At 34.1% G+C, this 12,789-nt stretch overlaps 1 protein-coding gene across 7 annotated transcripts in view; it reads left to right on the forward strand.

The window, feature by feature from the left end:
* Cep70 (centrosomal protein 70) overlaps positions 1-12,789 on the forward strand; it is a 47,923-nt gene that overhangs the window by 31,847 nt on the left and 3,287 nt on the right. For 6 of the 7 annotated variants that reach the window (XM_076867608.2, XM_076867612.2, XM_076867615.2 and 3 more), the window contains 5 exons: positions 5,095-5,265; positions 10,260-10,406; positions 10,520-10,688; positions 10,854-10,968; positions 12,251-12,330. In XM_076867608.2, coding sequence (XP_076723723.1) covers positions 5,095-5,265; positions 10,260-10,406; positions 10,520-10,688; positions 10,854-10,968; positions 12,251-12,330 — 682 coding nt within the window. The remainder of the gene's footprint in view (positions 1-5,094; positions 5,266-10,259; positions 10,407-10,519; positions 10,689-10,853; positions 10,969-12,250; positions 12,331-12,789) is intronic. The other variant, XM_076867614.2, reaches the window with a different exon arrangement.

Genomic DNA, 12,789 nt, shown 5'->3' on the forward strand with positions numbered 1-12,789 from the left:
ATTTATTTTCTTAGGGTAAGGTCCTTGTGTGGTTTTGTTTTGGATATTTAGTTCACATGAAATTTAATTTTCTATTGATATGATGTAGGGAATCTCATTTTACCGGTTCTATAGATCATTATTGAATAGATGAACAATTAAATCTGTTTTATTTTATTGACAGAACTGAATCTGTACTTTTATTTTATTGGATCAACATAGGGTTTTAAAATTTTGAATTAATTACCAACATTTCCAACATTAAGAGATTTTTAATGTACATTATCTGAAGAATTATGTCTTTTCCCTATCAGATGTAGACATATGCTCTTCTGTTATCCACAGTTCCCACTCTTCCTTATTTGACTCATTTATGCTGCTACTTGGCTTCTGTGGGCATTTGACTTCACAGTCTTTTGATAGGCAACTTTTTTTTCTCTGCTTTATTGATGCTTATAACATATTGCTGTATATGCATAGGTTTTTAGATTCTCTGATCTATTTCATTCCTATACTACTTTCATATTCTTTTTTAAAAAATATTTTATTTTTTAGTATAGTTGGACACAATACCTTTATTTTATTTATGTATTTATTTTTATGTGGTGCTGAGGATCAAACCCAGGGCCTCTCATGTGCTAGGCAAGTGCTCTACTGCGAGCCACAACCCCAGCCCCTCCATATTCTTTTAATTTCTATATTTTATAGTGCCTTGAAATTTTTTGGAGAAAGCATCCCGTCATCATCTCCCCACCTGCCCCCCAAATTTTCTTGGCTATATAAAAATTTAGCACATTGCCTTTCTGAATGAACAGTTTTTCAGATTAAAAAATCCTATTGGGATTAGCTGAAATTGGATTAATGTTTGGAGAAATGATACCTTTACAGTTTTGAATTATCCCATTCAGAAATATGTCTCTAATTTCATTTGTGTTTTCCTTTTCAACCTTCAATAAAGTTTCATGTACTTTAAATTTCATATACTTGTGTATTTCTTATTAGGTTTATGATCTGGGTTTAATAACTTTATTGCTATTGTGAATGGGATCCAAGCATATTTCTGAAAACTGTTTTATTTTAGATATTGCTATCAGCCAATAACTAGATTTCTTTCATTTCATTTGTCTCTTAGATTTAATTTGAGAGGGTTTTTTTTTTTTTTTTTTTTTTTTTAAAGAAAAAAGGCAGGGGCTGGGGTTGTGGCTAGTGGTAGAGCACCTGCCCCACACGTGAGAGACCCTGGGTTCGATCCTCAGCACACATAAAAATAAATAAACAAAATATATTGTGTCAATGTGTAACTAAAAAAAATTAAAAAAAAGAAAAGGGCAGTTAAATTATTCATGGGCATTGAGATGAATTCATATTTTTGCTTTTATTCCTGATGCTTTTCTGTTTACTTGGATTTTGGTTCTATTCTTTTACTTTGGTTTGTTTCCTTTTCCTAGTATTTACTAGATTGGTTGAAATTTCTGTGTTGTTATTTACCTTCAAGTAATTAGGAAGTTTATTATGCTAATTCTTTCTTTCTTTAATGATTAACCTTAAAGTTTTTTTTTAAAAAAAATCAATGTAAAACAATCAATATCAAGAGCTTATCAGTATCTTCGAACTCTGAAGAATGTAACACCTATATTGATTTTCTTTTTAAAATTCTCATCTCTGTAGCTGGGTATGGTGGCACAAGCCTGCAATCCCAGCAACTTGGGAGGCTAAGGCAGGATGGATTGGAAAGTTGAGGCCAGCCTCAGCAAGTTCCTGAGACCATGTTCCCCACCCCCCAAAAAAGGATGGGATGTAGCTCAGTGGTGGAGTCCCTTGGGATAATTCCCAATACTATAAGGGAAAAAATAATTCCCATCTCTGGAAATGGGAATTGCCAGTTTTCGGTTTCCTCATTGTTAACGTATCTTTTGCTGCCAATCATCAGAAGGTGTTAAGTCATAAGAAAGAATGTGCTTGGATGTCTATAAAAATTCAGTGGAGAGAAATTAATACATTTTTCTATTAAAATGAAAATCTAAATATAATAAAAGTGAAAAATTTAAAAACACTATCTTAAACTATAAAGAAACTTTAAAATAAGCCTCTGAAGTCATATTACCAGGACACCTATTATTTGTAGCTTGAACACGTCCAAGGAAAGTGATTTCTTTGCTTACCTGTGTATGTGTTGCCAGGGATTGAACCTTAAGGCTTCACACATCCTAGACAGGTGCTGTAACACTGAGCTCCATCCTCAGTGTTACAACACCTGTCTAGCTTTTTAAATATGCTGTTTGGGAGTCTCCCTTGCCTCCTCTTGTATGATATTTAAGGTAGAATTTATCATTTATGGGGAGAGGGTATGGTCAAATAGTAGGTATAATAAGATATTTACAATTCAATCTAGGCATCAGTAATACTAGGGAATTATTGTTAATTTTCTTAGATATGATAATAGTACCACAGTTTTGTAGAGTATGCCTACTTTAAGAGACTCATGCTTTATTATTTGAGGTGAAGAGTTATAATGTCTGTTTTTTCTTTAAATCGTTCATCTTAAAATAGTGAGCAAATATGGCAAATTGATGTTAACATCATTGAACCTAGAAAGTGATTTTGTGGGTGACTGTGAAAGTTGATTTTTCTATGTCAACTTGACTGGGCAACAAGGCACCCAGATATTTGGTTAAACATTTTTGTGTGTCTGTTGAGTGTATTTCTTGATAAGATTAACATTTGAATTGGTAGACCAAGTAAAGCAGATTGTCCTTTATGATGTGAGTGGGCATCATATTGTTCCCCATGCTTTGTACTTGACCTGAAACATCACCTCTGCAATTACTAGGGACTGCAGCTGCACCTTAGCACTTCTGAGTTTCTACTTGCTAAGTACCTGTCTTGGAATTTATCAGACTTAATAATCCTATGACCCAATTCCTTACAAATAAATCTTATTATAGTGAATATATGTGTGTGTATATGTAAACTATATGTAATGAACCAAATTTATATGAAGACAGTATGCACGTGTGTGTGTGTATGCATATATATATATATGTGTGTATTTATATATATATATATATATAAATGATACTGGCTATACATCTGCTGTGAAATACAAGCCAATAGAGCAGTTCTGCTTCTGGGAGTTCAGAGAATGTTGTCTTAGTAATGAGGATGCTGGGCCATGTGTTGGTCATTATCTACTGGCCCTGCCTGGACTTGGCTATATGGCAGTAGCAGAATGCAAACAGAGCAAAAGTGATCTACGCCTCTTAAAAATGGGCTCTGAATTGGCATAACATTTTTCCTCAGTACATCTGTGGGTCAAGGCAAGGCCCAAGACCAGCCCAAATTCAAGGGGTAGAAAACAGACTCCACTTTTTGATGGGAGAACTGGTAGTGTTATACTGCAAAAATATACAGAAGAGAGATATTGTCATTTTTTCAACAATTAAAGATAAAGTATGAATGCTGAGGTTCAGGTAGTATCTGCTCCCTGATCTCTTTTGGGAGTTCAACTCCTAAGGCGACAGCCTTCCTGATCTTTGGTGTGAGAGAGGAGAAATAGAAACACGTCCTTCTCTCATTAATAATTTAGTGGAAGAGAAGCTGTGGTTGTAGTTCAGTGGTAAAGCATTTGCTTAGCATGTGTGAGGCACTGGGTTCAATTCTCAGCACCACATATAAAGTTCTATCGACAACTAAAAAAATATTAAAAATAATTTAGTGGAAGAATGCTAATTATTTTTTCAATTAGAATGTTCTTGATGAGTTTAAATATAACAAAAGTGAAATATTGAAATACACTATCCTCAAGTAATAAAATAAAGCTCTTTTAAATAAACACCAGAAGTCAAATTCTCAGAAACCCTGTTTATTGTAGCTTCTTATGGCTAGAAAATAATAATAGCACCTGCTACCCATTCTACATATTTTAATTTTTATTCCTGAATTATAATTATTCATAATAATAAGCATCATTGTGACACATTCATACTCACACAAGACATAATCTTTTAATTTCACAATGAGACCTATCTAATTTCTCACGTTTTCTTGGATAGGCTTGTTACTATCTAGGGTTTTGATCGCGTCTTAGCAAGACGTGTATGGTGTGTCTAGAATGTGACTGTCCTCATTTTGAATTTATCTGAAGTTTTGAAGCAATAGGAAAAGCCTCTTTGAACATCTTGCTTAGCTTAAATAGGAGACAGAAATAGGAAAATGTAGATGCGGTAGCTAAGGATGTCTGGATGATTATTCTTTATGTGCATTATAAGAAGTCATTTATAACTCTTTTTAAAATTTGTTTTAGTTACACATGACAGTACAATCATACATTTGAATCAAATGGGGTTTAATTTCTCATTTTTCTGAGTGTACAGGTTGCAGAATCACATTGGTTACACAGTCATGTATATACATACAGCAATACTAGTGTCTATTTTATTCTGCTGTCCTTCCTATCCCCCCTTCCCCTCCCCTCTCCTCCTATCACTTCTCTCTACCCAATTTAATGTGACACACTTCTTTTTTTCCCCCCTCACATCATCATATATGTAATCTGTATAACGATAAGGTCTTCCTCCTCCCTTCTCCCTTCCTTTCCCTCCCACCTCTCTTCCTTATTTAGTGGTAATCTTCTTCTCATGCTCTTCCTCCCTATCCCATTTTGAGTCACCCCTCTTATATCAGAGAAGATATTTGGCCTTTGTTTTTTAGGGATTGGCTAACTTCACTTAGCATAATCTGTTCTAATGCCATCCATTTCCCTGCAAATGCCCTGTTATTTTTTACTGCTGAGTAATATTCCATTGTGTATAAATGCCACATTTTTTAATCCATTCATCCATTGAAGGGCATCTAGGTTCATTTATAATTCTTTTCAAGTCTTATTCATTTTGAAATTTATTCTTGTTTTTCTGTGAAGTTTTTGGTTCTCCTCACAACTTATATGATTAATCATGATAATGAGATTACTGTGTAACCAAAATTTTGCAAGTGTCAATCTCATTAAAGATTTTCATAATACCTAAAATTAGCTTTGAAAAATCACGTTACATTGGCATATAAGGTACCCCTTTACCCTTTTGTATGACTAAAAACACTTTTTATTTTTTAAAAAAGGTGTTGTGTAGCATCAATTCAATTATTCACAATCCAAGAACTCCAGTAATAATTTATAAACAGAGCAAAGGAGGAGCCCAAAATTTTAATAAAGATCTTATTCAAGATTGTGGATTTGAGCATCTTGTTCCTATAATAGAAATGTGGGCTGATGAACTGACATCTCTAAAGGTAAGGGGTTGAATGTTTTTTGTGTGCTTGTAAAATCGATGGGACTTTATGGATTTATTAATCAGACTTGACTTTTGATGTTAATTTAACAATAAATCTGGAAAAGCTTATCTAATACTGGAATTTTACTATCTACAAAGTTATTTTAAGTACTATCAATTTGATGATGTCACTACTGTTATGTTTTCTTCCTCTAAAGTTCTACCAAAGATTTTTAGGCCCATTGCCTCATTGAAGATCTATCGTGGATCATTTCTGGATCTTCCTTTCTTGTTCCACCCTCATCTCCCTCCTGTTGGTATCTCTACATTGCAGATTTTCTTGGCCCTATTTGTCTTCAAATGTAATGTCTTAATTGCATTTTAGTTGAAAATATTTTCCTTCTCTTCATAATTTTTTTTCTTTTCTCAGAGCTGAGCTTATCTTTGATTTATTCTCTAGAGCAGGTAATAGTCAACTAGCAGCCAGCCCTCCTCTCAGCTGTTCTGATGATCCATGAAGATTAAAATGTATTCATTCACTTCATAGTAATTATGTATTCTTTATTGCATAATTTGAGGTATTACCAGTTTTGATTTATTGAAAGGTGAACGGCCTTGAAGTTACTAGTATTTAATTTCTGTGCCCTTTAAATTTAGATTTATCATTAACTAATATCATACATAGCACTCCCTCAGGAAATGAAGATATGCTTCACGGTATTTGTCAGCAGAAGCCTTAATACCATGAAGTATAAATAATGCAGAAAATATCTGTTAAGTATGTGTAAGCTTCATGAGAACAGAAAGTTTTCTTATTTGTTTCTTGATATTGCCCAAGGATCCTCATGACACATAATGAATGCTCAATTAATATTTATCCAAAGAATAAAGCAGAATATATGCCAAGACAACAATATGTATGGAGGGTGACAATAGTAAATATTAAAAATTTTTAATAAAAATATGCCTATATATAACTGATAAAAGAATCTTCACCTTCAGCCCAATTTCTTTTTCCCTTTCAGCTCAGAACTATACAACACATAAATGTTTTGGTTAAGGATATCCTGTACTGGATTAATATGCTTACTTTATATGCATCTAGTCTGTTTCTCATAAGAGGGTGAAATAATTAGTGATAAACTGTGAACACCATGGCACTTCCCAGTCATTGCCTGTCAGATGGACTTCCCGATAGCATATAACAGTGCCAGCTCCTCAACAGAAATGGAGTAAAAAAAGCCTCAGCCTTTCCAGCAAAGAAAGAAAACAAGAAAGGAGGCAAAGGGATCAAATTAAGAGACATATATTGATTATTTAATGTCCAGAGCATTGTTGGAGTTATTAGAAAAGGTGAATATGAGATTCAGACAAGTTGAAGAGAGAAAATATACTCAAAAATATGAGATTTAAATAACCATTCATGGTGTCATTAGAAGAAAAGTATGCTGTAAAGACAGATGGCAAAGTGCACGTGAATAATACACGTGACTTGTACTCTGGAGTCCAGAGAATGAGGAGATCACTCTGACTGCAGCCAGCACCCAAGAAAGCCTTTGCAGTGGTAACCTGTTCTTGTTATTCCAGTTTTTCCAGTGGAAGGAGCAAGAATTAGTTTTATAAATTGAAAATTCTGAGGACACCCAAGAGGCAATTGGCTAGAATTAGGTACTTCTGACATTGAAGTAATTCATAGATTTTTAGGCAGTGCTTCTGACATTTTTACTTGATTCAAGTACCCAAATTGAGAAACTACTGTGAGATTCTTTGAGGCCTCATGTGAAGAGTTCTTTATAATGTAGCAATCTCTTAGTTTGGGAAACAATCTTTCCAGATTGGTTTTTATCCTTGGGTTTGATTGGCTTAAAAGAGAAGGATAGTTTGAGGGATAAATGGATAAGACAAATGTGTTATATATTACTAGAGAATATAATTTTTGTTTTATTTTTAACTGACACATAGCTGTACCTATGTATCGGATATAGAGTGATATTTCAGTACATGTATACAATGTGTAGCATTCAGATTAAGGTAACTGGTATATCCATCACCTCAACCACTTAAAATTTTTGTTTTTAGGAACATATAAAATCTTCTCTACTAGCCATTTTAAAATATACGATTAATTGTTGTCAACTTAGTTATCCTCCTGTGCTAGACAGCATTAGAAGTTATCCTCCTATCCACTGCACCCTCTGTTTCTGTTAACCCTCCTTTCTCCATACCCTCTCTAGACCCTTCCCAGGCTCTGGTAACCACCATTGTGTTTCTGTGAGATGACATTTTAGATTCTACTTGTTGACCAACAAGAACATGCAGTATTTTTCTTTCTGTGGCTGGCTTATCTCACTTAACATAGGTCTTCCAGTTTCATTATATACAACAGTTAATATTGCTAGTTTTTTTTTTAATCGTCTCCATAATGGCAGTATTATATTACATTCCCATCAACCATGTATAACAGTTTCTTTTTCTTAGTGGGTTTTCTTTCTAATCCATTAAGTATTCAGTCATAAAAAGCAAAGAAATTCATACCACAACATGAGTGAGTATTATGAAGATATTATAGAAGAAGCTAGTTATGAAAAGACAAATACTGTATGAATCTATTTATATGAGATACTTAGTCAAAATCACAGAGACAGAAAACAATGATGGTTGCTTTGGGATGGCAGAATGGGGAGTTATGGAATGGAATAGAGTTTGTTTTACAAGATGAAAGGAGTTGTGGGGATGGACAGTGGTGATGGTTGTACAATGTATTTAATAACATTAAACTTAACGTTGAAAGTGGCTAAGATATTAAACATTATGCATGTGTGTCTTACCACAATTTTTAAAAAGTACATGTTAACAGCTGGAGCAGGAGTGGGTGGGCAAGCTGGGAAACACACCAGGCCAGCTACTGCCTCTTCCTGTCTTTTACTACTTACCTCTCTGAAAAAGGGAGCTACAGGCGCAGTAGCTTTTCTCACCCAGAATACTTGTGTGCTGTTAGTTTCCCATTCCTCAGTGATTCAAGAAGCCAGTCATACATGACAGGCGAGACCTTGAAGTATTTCTACATCCTATAGCTAAGCAAAGAACCTAGGAGATCCTCTTAGTATTTTTTCCTGGCTTACTTGACGAACTGTGCTACAACCATTCATAGTGACTGCCAAGGAGACGGAGCATCATCTTAGTTTTGTAAAACTAGTTTATTCTCAAGCAGAAATTTTTAAATTGGGTATTCTTTTTATCATAAACTGCTTCTTCATAAATGTACCTGTTAATGGGAGCATTGGTTAATTCAGTTATCATTATGTTGCAACTTGCTGATTTTTTTTTTTTGAAATTTTAGTGGCATTTCTTACTTAAAACATTCATTTGACACTGAATTTATTGCTGTGAATTGCTAAAATAGATAGCTGCCATACTACAAAATGAAAAGTATCAGTATGTGAGGTCTGGATCTTAATGGAGGAGTGCTAAATAAGTGGAGAACTAGAATAAGAAATAAGAAAAAGGAGGAATTTCTTGTACTTGTGTATTCTAGAACTTCACTCTTCAATATGGTAACCACATGTGGTTGTTGATCAATTGAAATGTGGGTAGTTCCCCCATTGAAAAGTGTAAAATGCACACCAGATATAGAAGACTATGGAAAAAATTCGAAAATATTACATATTATTTTGGGGATATACTGAATTAAATACATTGTGCTGAGGATCAAACCCAGGGCATTATGCATTATAGACAAGCATTCTACCATTATAAAAATACATTAACTAAAGTTAGTGTTACCTGCTTCTTTTTACTTTCCCTAATATGATTGCTAGACGATTAAAATTACTCTTACTCATTTTTTTCCCAGACAGCATTGTTCTAAAGGGTCAAGCATTATGTTGTGCACAAACTAGATACTTGGTAAATATTTGTCAGTTGGTCAGGCTTAGAGCTCTAAACTTCCAGTGGCTTTGCCTTTTGTGCATAGTGTAAATAGACTAGAGCAATATATCTATGCCAAGAAAGTTAAGGTGGTTATTAAGATTAAGTAGAATCAAGTTTTTTTTTAAATTAATTTTTATTGTAGGTTGTTCAAAACATTACATAGTTCTTGATATATCATATTTCACACTTTGATTCAAGTGGGATATGAGCTCCCATTTTTACCCCATATACAGATTGCAGAATCACATCAGTTGCAGAACCATTGATTTACATATTGCCATTCTGGTGTCTGTTGTATTCTGCTGCCTTTCCTATCCTCTACTATCCCCCCTCCCCCCTCCAGAATCAAGTTTTTAATGTCAAAGGAACTCTTATCTGGAGATAAAAATTACAATATGGATGAGTCTCAGAAACGATATACTTAGTGTAAGAAATCGGTCCCAAATGGTCATTTGTGTGGTTCTGTTTGGTGAAATGACCTGAAATGACAGATCATAGAAGCAAAGTGGTTTAGTGGTTCCTGGAGGCTGGGGGGCAGGGGAGCATGGGGAAGGACTATGAGTGGATATGGGATTACTTTTGGGATGATAAACAAGTTCTGAAGTTAGATAGTGGTGAGGTTTGTATATTTCTGAAAATACTAAAACTGATTGTATACTTGATTAATTTTTTGGTATATAAATTCATCTCAAACTATTATAAAAATTCAGAATGTGGGCTGGGGATATAAGTTGGTGGTAGAGTGCTTCCTAGCATACATAAAGCCCTGGGTTCAGTCACCAGCACTGGTGGGGAGTGGGACTCAAAGAATAAGTTTATCCTTATATTTTGGTTTTATGTGATCATAAATAACGTATAATTACTTAGGGCATCCATATTTGGAATAATCAGTGTGTACTTTGTTTTTATTAAATAAATCCTACATTTTCCTGGAGAAACTAATTTTAACAAAATTTTTTAAATTATTTCTAAATACTGATGATGGTTACATGTCTATTTTTTAAACTGCCTGGATTGTTTTATTAGTGTTATTGTAGAAATTATTGAAATCAATACTACCATGTTGTTTCTTTTGTCATAAAGGATTTGTATAAGTCCTTGAAAACGCTATCTACAGAATTGATACCTTGGCATAATTTAAAGAAACAGGATGAAAATGAAAGTATTAAAGTTGAAGATCTGTTGTTTATGGTGGATACAATGTTGGAAGAAGTGGAAAATAAGGAAAAGGTAATGCTTAACTTATATAAATGTTCACATTTTTAAGTTTTTTAAATTTTTTTATTAAATGTTTAGAATATTTCCAGACATGAATGATATTTTCCACACCTTCTTTTGGACAGGACAGCAATATGCCAAACTTGCAAACTTTGCAAGCTATCGTTGCTCACTTCCAAAAATTATTTGATGTGCCTTCTTTAAATGGAGTTTATCCCCGAATGAATGAAGTTTATAGTAGGCTTGGAGAAATGAACAACGCTATGAGAAACCTCCAGGAACTCTTAGAATTAGGTGATGACCCTTTTTCACTTTTGGCCCCTACTTGATAATTTTTTCCTAAGAAATTAAAAAATAGGTTAAAGAATCAAGGATAACTAAAGTATAAAATATTTGATGGATGTAATGATTTTGGAAAGCCTCTTTTTATATATCCTATGTTTTTATTTCTCTTTGCAGACAGTTCATCCTCAATGTATGTGCTGGTGAGCACAGTTGAAAAATTGTGTAGGATGATTAATGAGGATGTGAATGAGCAGGTTAAGCAGGTGTTAGGACCTGAAGACTTCCAAAGGTATTTCTTTGAGGAGTATCATCCAGAATTCTTGGAGTGATGAAATTAAAGACATTCAAAAGTTCCTAACTTATTTACCTTCCCTATTTGGAATGGCACTTGTTAAGTAACTTGACAACCTAAAATAATCCCACACCTTTAGGGATGGAGAAAATGCCAAGTATTTTCAAGACAGAAATAAGTTGCTGGGCCTGTAAGTTTACATAGGTTGGGTAAGAAACTCTTCAGCATAAGCCTGTTCCCAGGGAAAGTTGTATGTGGAAAAATTCAAACCGTTTTAGCCACTGTAGAAACTATTAAAATCTGTAATACCATGTAGTTTCTTTTGTTATAAAGGATTTGTGTAAGTTCTTGAATACTGCCTACAGAATTGATGCCTTGGCATAATTTAAAGAAGCAGATGAAAATGAAGGTTTTAAAGTTGAATACCTATTGTTTATGGTAGATCCAGTGAGTTCTACCATGATCATAGTTAGATCATATCAACAAGTCTTGTTTTTAGGATACTACCATATACCACTGAATAATTACTAACAGGTTATTTATTAATTATTTGATTAGACCGTAAATGTGAAGTATTTTTTAAAAGATTGGGCATTGCTAATATAAAACCTACTGTTTTTAAAAAATATTGAGGGATTGGGGATGTAGCTCAGTGGTAGGTTGTATGCTTATCATGCATGAGACCCTGGGTTAATCCCCAACAATACCCCTCCAAAATTGAGATGTAGCTTAAGACAACTTTTCCCAGCCTTCACCCCCAATTTTATACTGCAACAGATTGAAAAGGAAACAACATATTCCACGTATTTCTTATGTCCTGTATGTTTTCCAGGAAGAACCCTTATAAAATCTGACACTTGAGTTTTTGATATTTAATGCTTTTAAAAGGAACATATATCCCATTATTTGTCTTTTTCTCTCTACCCATGGTTTTACTCTCTACTGATACTTTTATCTTCATGTTTAATAGGATACTGAGCATAAAAGCCTGTTAGAAAATGCAATAAAAGCATGGTTCTCTAAAGAAGGCTTGAGCTTTGAGTTTGCCATGTCAAGAATATGATGTAATTAAACAGATGATGTTTTCTTAAAGGACATTGATATTAGGTCAATGAAAAGCAAAAATAGAAAATATTGTAGTGAATGATTATTAAGTTTATATTTAAATTAGGATAGTCTCTTTCCACTTTGAAGATGTTCTTTTTGCAACCATTGGCTTGCAATCGGATGTAAGAACCCAAAGTTGGAAATTTGACATAACTTTGCATTTTTTAAACAGCATTATCAACAAATTGGAAGAACATGAGGAATTTTTCCCAGCATTTCAGGCATTTACTAATGATCTACTTGAAATCCTAGGTAAGAACTCAGTTGGTAATAGTTAAATTTTGAGTCTTTAAGATGTCAGTGGGTTTGAGAGAAAAGTGTTCCTTAGTTACTGGATTGATGTTTTTACCTTGAATGTTTGATAGAAGTGTCTATAAACCACTAATAGTTGTGGAAACGTGTTCCTTACTTGAAGTTAGAGTCAGTTGGAATTAGTCCACAGAATAGAGCAGCACAGAGCCTTTAAGGAGATTAGAACTGCCTTGTTTTGGGATGTTATTAAAAAAATGGCATTACTCTGGCCAGGCCCAGTTTAACCCTGGCTCTGCCATTGCCTAATAAGAAATCTTGGCAGAATTTATTATTTCCCCCCGCCCCTCACAGGGGATTGAACCCAGGGGTACTTAAACACTGAGCCACATCCCCAGCCCTTTTTAATTTTTATTTTGAGATGGGGTCTCGCTAAGTTGCTTAGGGCCTTGCTAAGTTGCC

This window comes from Callospermophilus lateralis, chromosome 10, assembly GCF_048772815.1.
Source record: "Callospermophilus lateralis isolate mCalLat2 chromosome 10, mCalLat2.hap1, whole genome shotgun sequence".
NCBI classification, from domain to species: domain Eukaryota; kingdom Metazoa; phylum Chordata; class Mammalia; order Rodentia; family Sciuridae; genus Callospermophilus; species Callospermophilus lateralis.